Here is a 19,793-nt window from a genome sequence, read left to right as displayed (position 1 = left end):
TGACTTAAGTCAGAACTTCTCCAGCCTTTCCCCCCCCTCTATTGGTGACAAAAAGATCAATGTCCTCCTGTATGCTGACGATGTGGTACTTTGCTCTCTAACAAAAATTGGGCTCAGACGCATGATTCAAAAATTGAAAGAGTATTGTGATTCCCAAAATCTCACTATCAACCAGTTTAAATCAAAAGTTATGATCTGTGGGAAGTTTATGAAAGCTAAAAATAGATGGCCTTTAAATGCGGGTACTCTTGAACAAGTTCCCACCTTTAAATACCTGGGTGTACATCTGTCCAATAGATTATCCTGGACTTCACAAATCAAGGCAGCGGCTCTAGTTGGGTCCCGAGCTCTAGGTTCTGCTAAAAAGTTCTTTTTCACACAGGGGGGCCAGCTTATTCCCCCGCTGATTAAAATATTTAAAGCAAAAATACTCCCCAAAATCCTATATGGAGTTGAACTTTGGGGAAATATGGCCAGAACTAAACTTGAATCCATTCAGAACATTTTTTTGAGACAATTGCTGGGCCTCCCACAGGGGACCCCAGCAGCCCATCTCAGAGCAGAAGTGGGTCTGCCTTCAATAACAGCACGCATAGACCTAGCTTTACTAAGATACTGGCTTCGTCTTAATGACATGGACGGCGCCTCTTTGGCCAAGCAGTGCTGGCAAGAACAAATGCAGTCTGTCGGAGGTGCCACAGAGTGGCTGTCTATTTTTTCTAAATACGACCTCTCCCCTGCGAAGCTAGTGGAGCTTAGTAACACTGCTCTTCGCAACTGGATTTTTAACCATGATGCAGCTCAGGATCGGACATCCATAGAGATGGCCTCCTTTTCCAGATGGTATCCTACCATCAAAATCAATACATGTCATATTATTTAGTTGCCATAGATAGACCCCTCATCAGAAGAGCCTTTACGGCTCTACGCTTTCAAACCATGCCTACAGCCTATCTCGAGGGACGGTTTCGGGGTATTCCAGTAATCCAGCGCCAATGTATATATGGCTGTAAGGATATTGAAGGGATCGTTCACTATTTACTTTACTGTCCACTCTTCGATGACCCTAGACAGAAATTTCTTTCTCCCATTTTAAATCTCTTAAGACCTTGTTCTGACAGAGAATTGATAATTGCACTTCTATCTGATAATTCCAATTTTGTGACCGTTGAGGCCGCTAATTTTGCAGTTGCAGCTGTCAAACTGAGAGAGTCCTTTGCCGAAGAGACAAATGCCCACCAAAGCCCTATATAAATTGTTATGTCATGATTTGTAAATTTTATATATGTTTATACTTTGCAGTTTTATTCTTGTTTGTATCTTGCACATGGCCTATGGCTAATTCTGCAATCAAGTACCTTGTACCTTGACTTAAGTCAGAAAATGATTCATGTATGGCCCCAAATGTGCTGTGTGGCCTTAGCTACAATCCTCCATGTATATAACAGGAGGGTGATAATACTGTAATTTATTATGGGTTTATTGTAAGGACTACTGCGATAATGCATGTGAAGCATTTTCAGCACCTGAGTGCTTGAGCAAGAGTTACTATTATTATTCTGTTGCATACACTGAAAGCAACACCCATCTCTTGCTGAAGGAAAGACAGGAAGGTATTGGGAAAGAATTCTCCCACTCTGATAGAATATTGTTGCTCCCTGTATCACTTCTGCTCCGGGTTATAGCTGAAAGCAGATATTTGTATTGGTGTTTTCCTTGCCAGCAAAATATAAAGCATAAAAAATGCATCTACGTGTGTGTTACACGTATTTCAGTTGCCCAGTGCTATTCAGTTCTTGAATGTTGGGCCCAGAGTTTAGAACACCTTCCTTTTGATTCAGATGTTCCTTCTACATTTTAAACTACTTTGGTTTCAGAGATAAAATGATCTGTTCATTGTTTTTGACTTTTAAATCACTATATTTAGGCTGCAATCATATCCACACTTAATCTGGAAATAAACGCATTGAATACAGTAGGACTTCTGAGTAAACATCCATAGACTTGGGCTGTAATAATTTACATTTTTCATCAGAAACGCCATTTCAGTGCATTGTGCATTCTTCACGTTTTTGGCTATCCCCAAATCAGACTTTGTAATTTTGTATTAGGGTGTTAGTTTTATTTCTTCACCGTGCCAAAAAAGGACATCTACTTAATACATGAAGAGTTGTTATTCTGCAGCTGCATTTTTAACTTTGCAAGCATTTCTTTGTGTCCTTCCAGAACTCACTAACGCCAGAAGAATGGAAGAACTGTAAGGAAACCAATTTGAGCTCCAGAGGAAAGGAGCCAAAGAAGAGTTTAGAATGCCAGAAACTGAAATGTGAAAAGCAATTGCCTGTAATATTGAAAAGATTGTTGTTTTGTGGGGGGAAAATGCTTTCCCCCATTTTCTATTTAATTGAATGTCTCAGTGCTTTGAGTTATGGCATATTAACACCTTTCCCAGCACCAAGGATTTTAGAAACTGATGGGCTCCAAGACGGTAATTTTTTATTTTTTTTCTACTGTCTCTGTTATCAAATAAAGAGGATGAGACAAAAGAAATAATCAGGTTTGTTTTTGTTTAGATGTACAGCTTGGCTTATTACTCTTTTGTCTGTATAAGAGCAGGCAGCCCTGTGTTCTATCTGATAAGCAACTTGGTATTTCAAAAACAGTTTATAATGCAGTTTCAGCATTCGGAAGCCCTAGTGCAGGGGTTTGCATCCTCCAGGTTTCTCTGTCTGGCCCCAGTTGTGGCTGGTGCCCTTTGATACTGATAGGACAGAAGTCAGGGAGCCCAACAGTATGGGGCACCAGAGCAAATAACCGATGGAGCTAGAGCCTATGATAGCTGGAGCCAGCTGGTTCTGGTTTTGTCCTTATCCTCAATGCTGAATTCTATAAGGGAAACTCTGAGACTAAGGAGGAGGAGGAGGCTGAAAGCCAGTGCTGCCCCCTGGATTTATTGTAAGTAAGGAGGAGGCAGATTGAGGCTGGCTGAGGACAGACTAAGCTGGGTGGGGCAGTGCCCCACATGCCTTAAAGGACATGCCTCCAACATCTGGCCCTTGGGACTCTCCCCAGCCATACTCACCCTCCCTAAGCCACTGGCTAAAATGTGTTCCTTGAACTCTGATAATGCCTTTTGCTTGCCTGGATAGAGAATAGAGAGGGGGAATGGAGAAACTAGCCTACTGTACAAAGGTGAAATTCACATTTGCTGCTTCACCCACCGCTGGTGTGTGGTCCTCAGGCTGGAAAAGGTTATCAGTCCCTACCCTGTTGCATTTGTGTACGTTCTTTGTGCACATTGAAAGAACTCTCTGGATAGCAACTGTGGCCTTAGCAGTATTCATGGTAATGTAAAGGAAAGTGCTTTTTCTACTTCTTAAGTGATGTGTTCCTCCTTGATATCTGAGCCCTTCCTCCCTAATTGTAACTGATGAGGCAATACATTTTCCTTACAGTCCAAACACAACACTTGGCTTTCTGCATTTTCAGAATGATTTGGTTGCACTTCCAACATTTATTGCTTTGGCTTTTAATTGATTAATACTCTTGATTTCTAGCCGCAGCACATAGTGCTGGGTAAAAGCTATCCATGGTCCTGAAATCAGACGTCTGTTGAATACTTTCCCTTGAACCCAAAGGCCAGTTCCCAGTTAATTCATCAGCAGAGGCCAGCATGCAGTTTCAACTGTTGTTGATATTTGATACTTCCCCCTGTTGATTACACATCTCTGTGGCTTATGCAGTAGTTTCCTACAGAAAAAAAAAGTTTGGATATATAAAATTGCTATATATTGTGGCCATTTATTTTCAAACTGAAGTGAGGCTACATAATCAGCAGTCTTAACTATAGTAAAGTACAGGGAACAGACGTTTCTCACACGTTTTTCTAAAAGCTGTCTGTGATAGGAGATGGCATTCTGGACAGTATTGATGTGTGTAGTAAGATGTCTTTTTATACTGCTTCAGAAGCAGGAAAAACTCTTGAAAAGCTTTATGCTCGGAGAGTGGCACTGACCAGAGTGAAATGGGGCAAAGCTTATTTACAGTTCCATGAGCTTGGTTAGGACATTGACAAAATCCTCTAAATGGTCACTGTTGATATCTTGAGACCTGGAAAAAAGAGGAAATATAAGACAACTTGATACAACGCAAATCATTTTTGTTTGCAGTGAGGCAGATTAGAAAATATACCAAGCTGTGAGCATTTGATTATATAGATGGGGTGTGTGTGTGTGTGTGTGTGATGTCAAGATCCGGTGATAGGACTAAGCCATAGGGACATAGGAAGCTGTCTTACACCAGGGCAGACTTTTTGACCATCTTAGCCAGTATTGTCTACTCTGGCTGGCAGCATGTCTCTACAGACTTTTGGTAGAGGCCTTTTCCATCACTTACTACCCGATCCTTTTTTTAAAAAAATAGAGTTGCCAGGAATTGAACTTGCATGCTCTCCCACTTACCTTAATTCTTCCCTGATGATATATGATGATATACTGCCTTCAAGGTGATCCTGACTTATGGCAACCCTATGAATAGGATTTTCATGGTAAGCGGTATTCGGAGGGGTTTACCATTGCCTTCCTCTGAGGCTGAGAGGCAGTGACTGGGCCAAGGTCACCCAGTGAGCTTCATGGCTGTGCGGGGATTCAAACCCTGGTCTCCTAGGTTGTAGTCCAACACTCTAACCACTATACTACACTAGCTTCCCTGAAGGCTACTAAAAAGTGATTTTGAAAGACAGATGTAGAATCAACTTGTTGGGTCCCCATATTAAAAATCTGGAAAACCTTGAGGTGACCAAGCTATCAAAGGGGAGCTTCATAAATTACATTTTCTCTACCCTGAGAGGACATCTGTGGGATGGCATTAAGAGCTATTTCACACATTACACAGACCGTGCTATTGAGTGGAGACTTAGTAGAAAGCTGCAGCAAATGTGGCTTCCTGACAAGTGAGCCTGTATGTTACGTATTTTGGTGTTTACTTGAAGGTTTATATGTACCTAAAAAAAATGAATAAGAGAAAAAACTCATTTGAAATGTGTTGGATGAGAGCTTTGCCGATAGCATGGACCACGAAAAAGACAAATAATTGGGTGTTAGAACAAATTAAACCAGAAGTATCACTAGAAGTTAAAATGATGAATCTGGTTATCATACTTTGGACACATAATGAGAAGCCATGATTCACTAGAAAAGACAATAAGGCTGGGAAAAACAAGGGAGTAGAAAAAGAAGACCAGATGGATGGATTCTATAAAGGAAGCCACAGACCTGAACTTACAAGATCTGAATAGGGTGGTTCATGAAAAATGCTATTGGAAGTCGCTGATTCATAGAGTTGCCATAAGTCATTATCGACTTGAAGGCACATAACAAAAGTTTTAGAATCTTACAACCTCATGTCCTCAAATAAATATGCAACTAACCTTTGATTCTGCAACATGGCTCCCAAGAAATTCCTCAGTACCATCTGCTGATGGTAACGACTGTCCATCAGGATGCTGTCAGACTGTCGCCGGGTCAAGAATTCATGTTCCTCATCTCCCAGGCTGTCTTCCCTGCAAAGTAATGAGCATGATGATGACTAGTGGATGAACTTGGACCCAGGGGACTTCCGATGAAGTGCTTCCACAAATGCAGGGGTGGGGAACCTGCAGTTCAGCAACATCTGAAGGACCACAACTCCCATCATCCCTGACCCTTGGCCCTCCCTGATGGCACTGATAGGAGTTGTTCAACATCTGGAACACTCCCCACTGCTGTGCTAATGCAGTGCAATGGAACTTTCCTTCCCTCTCTTCTCTCTACATGCCCCTCCCTGTGCCCTCCCCAAATCTGTCTGGGAGGGTTGGAGGGAAACAGGACAGATTTAGGGGACATAGAGGGAGACGAGAGGGAAGGGAAGTTCTTTTGTACAACCAAAAATGCTTGCACTAGCTAAAGCACTTCATGGAATACCATAGATGTTCAAGTCCCTGCTCAGCTTGAAGTCTCACAGATTGACTTTAAACAAGTAGCTCAGTCTATCTTCAAAGAATTATTTTCAGAATAACATGGGATTGCCTTATGTACCCTCACCTGAGATAATTGGAGAAAGGGTGGGAATGCAAGTGAACTGAAAGAACTGCAGCAGTTTAGTATGACTTAAAAGTGATTTAAGCAATGGATGAGGAGCTCATTGTCCTCCAGAGGTTGTTGAACAACACCCATCAGTTCTAGCTAGTATGGCCAATAGGGATGTTTGGAGGTGTAGTCCAGCAATTTCTGGAATGCCACAGGTTCTTCATCCAGCTTTAAGGGGAATGTGTGTGGTAATACTTCTAATGGAGGGATGGGGAACCGGTGCCCCTCCAGATGTTGTTACACTACAGCTTCCATCATTCCTGACCCATTGGTCATGCTGATTGGGATCGATGGGAGTTGGAGTCCAACAGCTTCTGGAGGGCCACTTGCTCTAATGGCTTCTACGGGAATAGTGCTGCCCAATCAGTTTACTGTCTTAAGGACATACTGGAAGGTTCCTTTCCTTGGGGGAGGCAAATCAAGGTTAAACCCTTTAGAAATTGGCGTGTTTGGATGCTTATGGGTGTTAAAAATTGCTTGCAGGACTTTCATCTTACGTTCTATACATGTGTTATTAGATAACCACCAGATTTTTGCAAATGTAGAGGAATTTGAGATTTCCTCTTAAAACTTTAGATTTCTCCCCATGAAGGGGACTCAAAATGTAATGGGCTTATTACTATAGTAATAATTTTGCCTTGCTGCTGCTGACAGTGCTTCTAGGGCATGTCTGAGCAAGAGGTTTTCAATCGCAGGTTCAGTGCTAAATCGGAACTCAAGGCCCAGGGGACAAGCTCCTAATGTTTGGGAGACTTGTAGGGGCACATTGCTACTACTAAAGAAATAATAATAAAGCAACACTTACCCAAGCCTTTTCCCAACAATGCCCTGCAATAACTTCTGAGCTGACATCTTGCCCCGGACTTTCCGGTAACTATCGGTGAATATGGCATCTGCATGACGCTGCATCCTACCAAAAGCATATACACTTGTTCATGCTGGCTCAATGGCTACTTGCATGACTGGGAGCAACATGCAGACAATGGCTTCTCCCTTCACTTTTATGGAGGGAGCAGTCCCACATACATCCCATTGTGAACATGACGCTTCCCACTCCATTAAAGTGAATGGAGAACTCTGCTGGTGTTGGAGCTCTGTAGGTGCATTTGAGCATTGGCTGATTATGTGAATGAATTGGGGGCATGACACGAAATGCACTGCTGGTGCACAAGTGAGAGAACTCACTGCAACGGGCCACAGCTTTTTTGTTACAGCTCACAGAGTTTGGCATGGCATCAGGCACGATCCTTTCACCAAGCAGCTTGTCTGTTGGCTGATATCAGCTGCCGAGTGCTGGGAGCATCTTGGCAGGCCTTGCTTCACTGGCAAGCCCACCACAGCAGGAACCAATAAGGTGGGCTTGTCAAGCAATCTGTGATGTAGTGGCCATGCCAGCTCCCCTCCCCAAGTGGAGCTGACCCCACTGGCAGCAACTCAAGACCCTTCAAGGGGTTCCCTCCCTGTTATGGATCCAGCCCATGGCCCTCCACACTTCCAATACTAAGGACGAATATGAAACTTAACAAAAACACAAACGAAGTTGTTACGAGGAAGGTAAAAACCCTTCAAAGCCTAGCCCAATGAGCATACACAAGTGAAATTCTTTCCCAGCCCCTATCAGCCTTCAGCCATAGCAAATGAATGCCTAAACATGAGCAAAGGAGTGAGTGATGACACTGCTGAGGCCCCAGGCCAGGACTCAATCTATATCCCGGTAACAGACCACAGGGAGAAAGTTCTCTCTCTGGTCCCATCTCAGGCCCTGCCCCCTGGGAACCAACCAGCATAGCTGATTAGCTCCCGCTGCATTCTAGTGCAGCCAGGAGACTGATGCTGCCATTACTAGCATTGGCTGCATGTCCTCTCCCAACCACACAGCACACAACTCAGTCCCAGGTGAGCAGAAACCTGTGATGTGCCTTTAATCATTTTTGCCAAGCAATAAAAGTGCTAAAACACAAGACTAAGAGTGGTCAAACTGAACTAAAGTAAAACAAATAACCTTGTTTCTTCTAGAGCAGTAGTAAATTGTATACATATAGGTGCTGGATTCTAACTTTCTTGACCTAGAAATGACCATGGCCACTCAGAATGGGCATGGAACCATGGCTGTATTCAGGCGATGTCTTACTACTATGACTCTGACAGTATTTTAAATTTTTATTTATTAAAATTATGCAAACTTTCTTGCACCAATGAATTCCATTGATTAATTATAATGCATGTTGACTCTATGGGATTCATTGGAACAAGATGCGATAGCCATCAGTTTATATGGCTTCAAAGGGTGAAGTTAGACAAATCATGAAGGATAGATCTATCATTGGCTTGAGCCAGATGACTATGGAACTTCCATGTTTAGAGGCAGTGTGCTACTAAATACTATTTCCCGAGAAGCATCTGCATAGGATAGTTGTCACCTTTATGCCATGTTTGTGAGCTTACCGGAAGTTGGTTAGCCACTGAGTGAACCAGGAGATGGACCTTTCGATCTAGTCCAATAGAGATCTTGTGTTTTTAATTGCTATTTTTGTCTGCTGGATGTGGGGCACTAATATACCCACCTTTTCTCAGCAGGGTCAGTGAGGAAGTTCTCCTCCTCCTGTTCTTCCACTGATAGATTGTGGCTCTGCACTGGACCACTTTCTTGCAGCTGAAAGCTCACTGCCTTGCCAGAAATGGGTAGTGGACCATACCTAAGAACAAAACAGAATGCCAAAGTGACACTGAAAATATCCCCAAAATGCATTATATAAATTTCTAATCCCATAGTACACTGCGACTAGAATTGGCAGACAAGCTTGGAAGGAGAGGGGAAATCATAAAGCAAACTTACAAGTGAAAATACTATATTTGCTCAGGTCTTCTTTGCTGGGAATTCTTAGGGTTGTAAATTGTCCATAATGCTTCCATACCTCGGGTAGTGATTTCAGAGTCTACTGGACACTGAGGAGCATAGGCCTGCATAACTCTGTATAGAATCAGACTGTGAAGATATGGATATGAGCAGGTATAGCCCTATAAAGCTTTTATTTATCTATGGAGTGGGTGGCATTTCACAATCAAAGAAAGTGTCCACACAAAAGCAATGCTTTTGCTGTACTAAGACATGTCAACAGAGCTCAAAATATACATGGGAAGGCTTCAAGGAGAACCAGTTCCAGGGTTCTGGGCACTATATGGGGGTGTGGGGGTGGGAAATTTATTCTTAACTTGCAGTATAAAGATATCAGCCTTTGAGCGTGGTTGACTCTGGGTCTAATGCAGAAGTCATCCACTGAATCTCCCCAGGGGAAGCCTTTTTGAGAAGTGAAGGAATAACTACATGCTACCTAATATACAAATTGCAATTGTGATTGTCTAGCTTTTAAGAAAGTGCAAGATTTCTTACTATTTTTTGTTTTGGAACTCCGCCTTTATTATTCATTTACTGGGGGGGAAATTACTTTACTTAATACAGTACATTACTTTTTAAATTTTAACCATTTTGTTTCTACGTTGATAAAGAAGTATAACATAACAGCACTTGAAACAAGTTAAACTTAAGTAAGCATTCCAGAGAGGCTGCTATAATAGTCTATTACAGCAAAAACCACCATGCGTCCTGTTGCACCAAGTAAAGACTAACACATTTATCATGATATACAAGCCGGTAATGACTGCAACATGAATGAAGTCAACAGATAAATTGTGGACATTTTACTGTTAGAAAATATTGGTGAAGAGAGGGACAGAGGAACAGTATAGCACATGCTTTGCATGCAAAAGGCCCTAGTACTGATCCCATCAATCTCCCATAAAAAAAAAAAAGGATCAGGCATCAAGTGTTGTGACAGGACCTCTGCCTGAGGGTAGAGAGATACTTACTGTTGTGCCAGTTTCAGTGCATCTCAACCTTTCTTTTCTGCAAACGGGCACATGATGCCAGCCAAACTCTGCACCTTTTTACTCTCAAGTCTGATTGGATCCACTCGAGTGCATTTTTTAAAAATTCAGCTTCAGACAGATTTTGCAACTGATTGGTAGATCAACCCATTTGCCTTCCAGGTGTGGCCAATGGAAATACTTTGCTGCAGACTACACAGAGACAGTGATTGGCCCAACACTGCTCCTGAAAGGTCTGAAGTCAGCAGTGGGGAAGGGAAGTGTGGCTAGCAGACGGCAGAGTCGCTTCAAAATGCAGCCAGAAAAACTATTCTGGCTGCTTTTGAAGTGACGAGTGTGAGTCTCTGGAAAGGAGCTGCCAGTTAAAAGAGAGAATGTTGGGATAGATTAACAAATAGTCTGGTTTGGTACAAGACAGCTCCCTGTGTTCCTAAACTGTTGTAGAATAGTGTATGTGTATCCCCGGCCATGGGGAAGGCATGATTTCAGAAATTATACAGGTAGTATGTGAGAAAACTCTGGCCTTTCCTGAAAAAAGGCAGTGTGGTGTAATGGTTAGAGTGTTGGACACTCTAAGCTGGGAGACCATGTTTCAAATCCCCACTCGTCTATGAAGTTCGCTGGGTGCCTTGTGCCAATCACTCTCCACCTCCTCCCTCGTCACCTTCAACCCATCCACAGAGCATGAGGGAAGAGCAACGCTGCACAAAAGCCCAGTTTGAATCACATGATTTTCATCCACAAATCAGAGGAGCAGAAGACTTCTCTTGCTTCCCCCCCCCAGTGATGCCCAAAAGTAATGCTGGAAACATTACAATTACTCTACAAAAGTAATAAAATTACTCCTAGTTCTATTACAATCAAAATGTAAAGGAATCACCCACTCGTTCCTCAAAAAAGTAATTAATTACAAGTAATTCGTTGCTTGTAACGAATTACTTCCAAGCTCTGAGTATGTTGGTATTCAACGATTCACTCACTCCGCCCTTCTTTTTACACAGCTTGGCCACAAATCATGGATATTAATTAAAGGTCAGGTCAAGGCTCTCTAAGGCAGAGGTAGTTGGTGGAGTGCTCGCCAAATGTTTCTGGACTACAACTCCCATCAATCCTTGACCTCTGGCCATGGCAGCTGAAGCTGATGGAAGTTGGAATCCAACAACAGCTGGAGGGCACCACATGGGCTCCCCCTGCTCTAAGGATATCACACCTATCTCCCGGGAAGAGAGCAGAAATGGGTCTGGGAAGTGGAGAGAGCAGGGCAAAGGGACCAGCCTCCTCCATTTGGAGGAGTAGTCTTGTCTGAGAAAGACTCCTTCCATGCGAGGAAAGGATACAAGCCAATGTTCTGAGTAGGCAGGAAGGTAAGGGAGAAGGGTGCCCACCTGAGTGCTGGGTAGAGAGGAGAAGAGAGGGAACACATGACAAAATGGAGGAAGAGAAGGAGAATAGCCCGGTCCAGCATTCTTCACTCTTCTCTGGAAATCTGCAAAAAGAGAGGGAAAAAAATTCAAGTAGCAAAGTAGCCTCGTGGGCAGAATTTGAGTCACAGCCACCATGAAGGTGGTGGTGGTGGTTTGGTTTTTTACTGTTTTTCAAAGCTCTGCTAAATCCAGTGGAATTGGGGTTGGTTTTCTTGTAGTTTGGACTCAGCGACCCAAAAGTCTCTGTGAGCACGGATGTTCTCTCTGTCTTTCAACCCCAGTGCGTGAATAAGAGAAAGGAAAGAATCAAAGCCCTGTTGTGGAATCTCATGCAGCCAAATTAGACTTCCTAAGGGAGGCCTGTTTCAGAAATGCATAGATACAAGTGGGATCTGTAACAAAATGTTGCAGTATGGAATGCTGTAGATGAGGATTCCAACAACTCTGTCCCATCCCACAACACAACAGTTAGTCAGCATATGGTAGCCATTGAGCATGTTTAGTCCTCTTGGATTGTTGTGGGGTGGTTAAAAATATTGTTATTTTTCTGTAAACTTTGGCTGATACCTCCCTGTTGTAGGTGGGTACATAAGCACCCCCAGCCTGAGCATAAGAAATATGGGGAATTATTGCAGCAGAAGCGCACAAAGCACACACACAAATCTATGGCCTTGTTTCTCAGGACAGCTGGAAAGCTGCAGACAGATTCAGCTTCAAGCAGGATCTCTGTCTACTGTTCTGGAACTACCATCCTTTTAAATGAACTAGCTATCGATAAAGGAAAGGAAAAGAAAGGCATGAGAGTCCATTTCCAAAAAGACTCTTTGCCTGTTATCTATAACTCTACGCAGTCTGGAAGAGGTCTCCTGAGCAGTTCTGATGCTTCCAACTAAGCGGCTCCAGGGAAGCAGCCTCAACGAATAACACCATTGTGAACATTTCAAGCAGTGGAGGCTGGTGGCTTCAATGTCAGTGGAGCAGTGATTCTGATCTAGGTTTTAGTCTAATTTCAAGGGATGTCAATATTTGGATTTTCAAGGTTGTACAGCTGAATTTTTAATGCACTTCTGTCTCTTTCCATCCCAATTATTTCCCTTCATTCTCATTCCCTGTTTTAAATAATATGATAATGTGAAGCTTCCACTCAATGGCTTGGAAACACCTAATGATTTTGCAGCGGTGAACCTAAGGCGGCAGGGATCTGATCTGTTCATGAAGCACCATGAAAACTGTACTAAGTTTTGTAAAGGGTAAGATAAAAGTAGTAACAATGCTTTTTCTCTAGTAATCTGTTGGAGGGCAATGTTTGAGTCCAAGCATCCTGACGTTTCAGAAGATTAAAAAGAGGATTTTAATCTCTGCCTTCCTCTCTCTCACACACAATCTCCTCTGCACAGGGCTGAAATGACAGCCCAGTGTAGATGTTATCTCATTTCAGAAACTGAAAATGCTATCCTCATTTAAATTCTCTTTCAAAAGAAAAGTATTTAATCACAAAATACAAACTCATTCCTGTTACTGCTTCTGGAATCAGCATAAGCCCTAGCAGAATTTAGTTGTAAAGGTAATACTGAGATAATAGGCACAGGCCGACAAGTAGATAAACTGCTATTTAATATGTTGTGGATTTTGCCTAACCAGTCTGGAAAATAGCCCAAAAAGGGTGGGATTAAGATATGTTAAGACACTCCTTTAGCCATCTAGGGGGTTTTTTGTTCTTTTTAATGCTGTGCACGTCGCATGAAGATTGCAATCCTTAGCCCACTTACTGGCAGGAATTTATTTGAAATCAGTGGAGCTTGCTCCTGTACAGATTAAATGTAGGCTAAGATCTGGCATGCAGCATCACAACCTTTCTTACCCAAAATAGCTGCCTAAGAACAAAATTAATTCCCAAAGTGTAGCTAGGTAAGCAAAAACAACAAGAAGTTTAGCTGGCACATGATTTTGTGATTGTTACCTAAATTTCAAAAGTTTACCCAATCAAATGAAAGTTCATTCAGTGAAATGCCAGCTCCTTACTCCTTTTGTGCCTTTCATCGCCAATAAACCAGACATCTCTGCAACTCCCTTTTCATTTTGTCCATAAGCAAATTGGTAGTTAGCACAATATTATAAATGTAAACTTCCTTTCTGGAGATGAAATACAATGTCAACAGGAGCGTTAACTGCATATTTCTTCTTCTTTTTAAATAGCACTTTAAAAACTCAATTCAAATCCCAACTAATCTGGGTAGTAAATGTCCAGATTGCTTTTGCATGTTTACAGAAATATTCTAGAATTATATGCTAGAGTCCCACTGTTGGAGTCCAGTTATGAATATTTAATTCTGTAATTTACAGCCAAATTCTATGCATATTTGCTTTAAAATAAATCAAGCTGAGCTCAGTGGGTGCATAAGACTGCAATCTTGATCAATATACAAAGTTTCCTGCAGAGAAGGAAAGTTAATTGATTGGTCCCAAATATCTCCATGAGTTAACTTACGGTTCTCTTCAGGAATTGGGTCCTCTCAACTCTGCAAACTCGTTCTTGACCTTCTTGCTTGCCTCTCAAATTTTTCTGACTCTTTGCTATGCTCCAGGAAATGGAGAGAAGCCTATCCACCTTTTTCAAACTAGAGTGGCTGGTCTCTAGCTGTTGTGGGTATTGCCGCTCTCTCTTTTATGCATTCACTCTCTCATCAAACCTGCAAGCTCCTCAACGTCTGAGGATCTATTACCTTGCAATCCTTCAGAAAGCTGTGTTTAGCATCCTAATTGGGCATCCTAAAGGACAAATTGGCTTTATTAGGTAAACTTTGCATTTATTTAAAATGGACATTTTAAACATGAATGCCAGCTAAGGTGGCGATTGGCATGTCACCAAAAAAAAAAGGTGCACATATTTTCAGGTATACATTTAGAAATAATTACCATAATTTAAAGAGAAAAACAATGTCATGGGGAAGACTGTGACCAGGTGGCTGTGTGCCTGCACAGGTTGTTGTCAAGGTGGCAAAGGTTGAAGGGGAACCTCAAGGCCTCTGCTCTCCTTTCTTGGGATTCCCTGTCAAACCTTCAAATAGTGGGCTCTGTAAAGCAGGACACACGGTCACCCTAGCATCAATAATGAGCAAGAGTTAAAATTTTACTTCCTACCTCTTTTGTGAAAACATTTACTTCTATGGCACATTATTATTCTCCCAGTTAATCAGCAATTATTTTTCTTGCCTTCATTGCTCCTACCCGTTAGCATAACACTTCAGTCCTTTTCAGACAGCAGCAGTTATATGTCAGACAAATAAAGCATCTAGAGATCCTCACTGTGGACAAAATGGACAAAATGCCATGCTTAGTAGGTCATACTTAAGAACCTGTAAGGTTTCCACATTGTAGGGAGCCCCAAGGACCCACATCTCTTTATGTTTGTGGGGTTTTCTAACTCACAGGGCTTTAATTTTAAATCACAGTTGCTCTCCATTGGTTATGGAAGTCTATCTGATGCCTTCATTGACATCTTTTCAATGTCAGGTAAAGACTTATCTTTTCCCCCAGACATTTGATAGATGGATGTTTTTGTTATTAGTGTGCTGCCAAGATTCCTCTGGGTATTATGGGGGTTGTTTGTTTTGTTTTTTGGTGTTATGTATTTATATTTATGTTTTAGTATATTGGAAGACATATTAATCACTTGGAGAACTTTGGGTAACAAGCAAAAGTCAGAAGTATCATTCTTCTACTCTTGGCCAACCCATTCCATATCTTCAAGGAGTTTCAATCATATGTCAAAAGCTGGTTTGTGCTGAGTTCAAGCAGCGCACAGCACCAATGTAACAAATGGAGATTGCTTACACTACTCACACAAGATGTCTAAATCTCTGAAGTAGCCCTAGCTCAAGTTTTCGGTATCTATACTAATTTACTGCTAATGCCAACCCTGTGCATGGCTTACTATTGGCAGTGTGTGATTCCATCAAAATCTAGTCATGCCTTTCAGTGTTCACACTGTGTCCCATATACCCACTCCAGGGGGCCACAGTCTAAACTAGTGTGAATTCTTCCATTAATACAACTAGACTGATACTATCTGCACTTGGCTTAGCAGTTAGATGAGCCAATCCCAATGTGATGCCCTCCAGATGTTTTGGACTAGAACTCACATAATCCCTGACCATTGGTCATGCGGCTCAATTGATGGGCATCATAGTCCAAAACATCTGGAGGGCATCAGGCTGGGGGAAGGTGAGTTAGACCTCAGTTGCTGAAGCTACCTTAGCGTACACCAATAATAGCATTTCACCAAGATGCTTAGCAGACAGCAAAATACCAACCAGTCAATAACACAGAACAGAATCCAGGAAAACACCTTGTAATTCTCCAGATATTGACTTAATCTGGATGCCTCATTCTTTTACCATTTTTTAAAAAAACCCTGTAAGCTCCTCTTGTACCCAATATACACTCAGATAAGCCAATTTGAACATAAAATGCACATCAATAATATTGTGCTTCAGTCCAGAAGGCCAGAAAATATTTTCAGCTCCTCACTTCTCATTTAGAGGCAGCGTCTACAGCCAAATCCCCAAATCTTTCCTCAGTTAAATAGCTTTCCTTATATTCAGCATTCATTTCATATTATCCTCTAGTATTCCATCCTATGCCATCTCTTGTAATTTATTATAGTCCTCTTTAACGTGGACTATGTACACAGGGTTAAAATGCAGGCATTTGTGGTTTTAAAAAGAATGAATTAGGCTGCATCCAGAATAATTTCATTTATTTTAATTGATTTTTTTAAATTAGAAACTCGAGTTTGTATTTTTGAATCCTGGGTTTTGCATTCTACAACCCTTTAGTGTGTTTATTTAATTGTTCTGAAGACTGGAAATGCATTGAATGTTGAATGTGGTATTAGTTCCCGAAGGGCATTTCCAGATTGTTGCTAGTTTGGAATTCAATCACATACTGGCAAATTCAGGTTGTGCAATTATAGGTAACTGGGCAGTCTTGTGCAACAAACCTAAAGGTAAAGGTAAAGGTGTCCCTGCACTTATAGTGCAAGTCGTTTCCGACTCTTAGGGTGACGTCTTGCGACATTTACTAGGCAGATCGTATATATGGGGTGGGATTGCCAGTTCCTTCCCCAGCCTTTCTTTACCCCCCAGCATATGCCAGGTACTCATTTTACCGACCACGGATGGATGGAAGGCTGAGTGGACATCGACCCCTTTTACCAGAAATTCGACTTCCTCCTTCCGTTGGAATCGAACTCCGGCCGTGAACAGAGCTTCAGCTGCGTTACCACCGCTTACCACTCTGCGCCACCTACTTCCTCCTAAAATCATTGGTTGATGGTAATTTGCAAATTTGAGTGCTCCAGCAGCCAGCCTCTGTCAGCACTACTAAAACCAGATGATGCATTTGCAACTCCAGATATAGCAGAGTGGCATACCTACAGAATTCTGTATGAACACCTCTTCAAGCACTCACTATATCAGAATGCAGACTACTGTCTTTCTCACAGTAGGGCCTATTAGTGCTGCTGCTGACACATTGCGCTTTCATTACCAAGTGGAAATAGAATTAAAACTATAGATCCACATGGCACTTAAAGTAGCAAGACATTTCCCATTATGATTGTGAAATGCCCATCCCCACAGCAAGACAACAATGGGTAGGACTGACCTGGGACTACTGACTTCAAAGTGATTTTTTTTCAGAAGTAAATCCCATTTGGATCAATGCATTGATTCTCTAGAAATTGTGTTTAGGATTGCCACATTCAGTCAGGTCTTCTTTTTTAATGTGGCTTAAAGCAGCCATTGGCACTACTGAATCTGGTCCTTTAATGTTTCCTGGACTGGTTTTGGTCTATGAACTAACTCTTTCCTCTATAGCCACACTAATCTTATTATTTGCCTTTTTTCTCAGATTGATGTTTTATTAGTACACTTGTGTTTTTGTGCATGCATGCACACGTGCGCACACACACACACTACAAATTATTTAAACGTTCACCAGCCACATCCTTCCTCTTTTTGTGGCAGAAGTGCCGTGGAGCATTAAAAAGCTGAACTTTTTGTTTTAAAATGATTCTCCTAACAAAAGCCCAGCATATGGATGAGCTACTTGGATGAGGTTCATGGAACAAAGAGCTGGTTGTGTAAGCTGGTTTCTAATGCAAAATAATATTTAAGAGGGACTTTCTCTTGCTTGATTCCAAAGCTCATTGGGGTCTATTGGGGGAAAAAGGAAATGCAGGCATGGTTAACTCAGGACATTTTGTAAAGAACAATGCTTGTGGTTTGAGTTTGGAGCTGGATGGGAGGAGACTGCTTGAGGTATTCTGTCTTAAAGGAAGCAAGGGGGGAGTTGAAGGGAGCATGAAATAGCTGGGGGGTGGAAACTGGGTCAGTTGACAGGTGGGAGAGGGAAGAGGGCGAAGGGTAGTGGATTAGCTGGATGGAACAGGTCTAGAAGATTATTAGTTCTAATCACATTCATCCCAGACTTCAGTTTGCTGTGAATTCAATGAATCTCAAACACTCCGTGTGTTGTTCGTCTTGGGTAATTGTCAGTGAACTCCACATTTAAACTATTTAAACACATACCTTGGTATCTATACCTGAATGATGCTGTTAGAACGGAATACAACTGTGACTGTGAGGGGGAGAAGCAGATGGTACCCATCCCCAAAGTCAAGATGCATAGTATCCAAGGCCAGACAAATTATTTTTGTTCCGGAGAAAGAAAATCCCACAAGCATCTCTTTCCCTGCTGGCAGTAAAAATGCAATCATAGGGTGGCATATAATACTAGTCCTACTCAGAGGAGACCCAATGAAATTAGTAGACGTGACTCACTTAGGTTCATTAATTTCAGTGGGTCTGCTCTGAGTAGGACTTAGCTGACGACCACCCATAATAAATTAAATAACGAACCATTTGCTGCACCTCTTGACACACAAATCAACTGCTTTAATCTTCCTGATGGGGCTGGCCCTGGCAGGGCAAGCAATGCAGAAAGGTAGAGCATCACCCATCTTGTTATTGGAAGGGCAACAGCAGGGATCCTTCCATTTGTAACTTAAAGACTAATTCTGTTAGTGTTAAAGTCAAGTAGTCAAGAGAAGGTAGAGGTATTGCTCAGCAAGCAATCAGTGTGGCATGATCTTTGCTGAAGTGGTACCAGCTCTGATTGGTAGTTCTAGGGGTGGGGGAAGGTTTCCTTGTATGTTTGGTTTAATATCTCCCTGCTCTGTCCCAGTAGTGAACTAAGAAAGACTAAATCACTCTGTTTATTTCTTCTTAAATTATATATTGTTTTTTGTTCAGTTTGCCCAGTAAAGTGTCATCAAGATCTTCTCTCTCTGGACTCCGTCTGCATTATTTCAGTAACTCTGCAAACACTTGTCACCAAATATCTGATGCACTCTTTTCTCCAGGTGCATCAATAGCACTTTGCTATTCCATTCAACAGCAGAAAAATCAGCCAGTCTTACTAAGGCACAGGAGGATAACATGAAAAACACTGAAATGAACAGTTACGCAGTAATGTTGTCTAAATTCTCTGCAGTAAGCAAATGAATGATATCAAAAACGTCTAAGACAGAAGCATTTGGGGTTAATTTGAGCCAGGATGCCTCACTCAAGTCTTATTCAGTGTTATAATATTTTGTTCATTGACAGGTATTTACTAGTTGAGTCTTGTCACCTGCCACACATCTTTTCCCTGGGGTGGACTGGAAATATAAATGAATGAAAGCAACAGAGGGGCCTGTAGTACTTTAAAGACTAATAAATCAATAGTGGCAAAACCTTTCATGGGCCAGAGACCACGTTTTCAGATGAAAAAGACCAACGAGCATCATCTGAAATATTGTACTGAAAACAAAAGAAAGATAACCACAGTTCACCAGCAGATGACACTGTTTAACAGTGTTTTAGTATTCCAGGTTCATTGTTGTAACCTTGTTTTTAGCATTTTTGCAAAGTAGCTATGTAATATCAGGATATTCCCAGGAATTTGAATTAGACACAACATATCAGTACCAGCAGCAGACCCAAACCCCACAGCCACCCACCTCCTCTCTTTTGCATCCTGCTTCTCCCAGATGCTTCCTCTGCAGGAAGTCCTTTTGCAGCTTCAGAAAGGGTGCGAGATGGTAACCAACAATTCTGCTGTCCCCCTCTCCCAAATAATCTTCAGAATTGCCTAGTGCACTACTGCTAGCCTCCTCCTCCACCATTAATATAGTGCAATGCAACACAAATGTGCTAAAGTGTTCATACGTGGTCGATACACCACAATGTGTGTGTGTGTGTGTGTGTGTGTGTGTATGCGTGCGTGCGTGCATTCACATACCTCAGGAATAAAT

General features: G+C 41.9%; 2 protein-coding genes across 4 annotated transcripts in view; one reads left to right on the top strand and one right to left on the bottom strand.

Annotated features, from left to right (window-relative positions):
- The window catches only part of RPN2 (ribophorin II), a 42,581-nt gene extending 40,028 nt beyond the window's left edge, over positions 1–2,553 (top strand). For all 3 annotated transcript variants that reach the window (XM_061631468.1, XM_061631469.1, XM_061631470.1), the window contains one exon: positions 2,227–2,553. Coding sequence is in view for 1 of the 3 variants with exons in the window: in XM_061631470.1 (XP_061487454.1) it covers positions 2,227–2,236 (10 nt within the window). In the remaining 2 variants the exon portion in view is untranslated. The remainder of the gene's footprint in view (positions 1–2,226) is intronic.
- A 1,460-nt stretch (positions 2,554–4,013) lies between these two features.
- The window catches only part of GHRH (growth hormone releasing hormone), a 65,024-nt gene continuing 49,244 nt past the window's right edge, over positions 4,014–19,793 (bottom strand). Inside the window, exons 3-7 of the mRNA XM_061631467.1 lie at positions 11,396–11,496; positions 8,690–8,821; positions 6,931–7,035; positions 5,429–5,560; positions 4,014–4,110 (exon numbers count right to left, since the gene is read on the bottom strand). Coding sequence (XP_061487451.1) covers positions 4,041–4,110; positions 5,429–5,560; positions 6,931–7,035; positions 8,690–8,821; positions 11,396–11,475 — 519 coding nt within the window. The 5' untranslated portion in view covers positions 11,476–11,496 and the 3' untranslated portion in view covers positions 4,014–4,040. The remainder of the gene's footprint in view (positions 4,111–5,428; positions 5,561–6,930; positions 7,036–8,689; positions 8,822–11,395; positions 11,497–19,793) is intronic.

This window comes from Rhineura floridana, chromosome 6, assembly GCF_030035675.1.
Source record: "Rhineura floridana isolate rRhiFlo1 chromosome 6, rRhiFlo1.hap2, whole genome shotgun sequence".
NCBI lineage: Eukaryota > Metazoa > Chordata > Lepidosauria > Squamata > Rhineuridae > Rhineura > Rhineura floridana.
The sequence above is the reverse complement of the archived record's forward strand: the minus strand, read 5'-3'. Positions and strand labels throughout refer to the sequence as shown.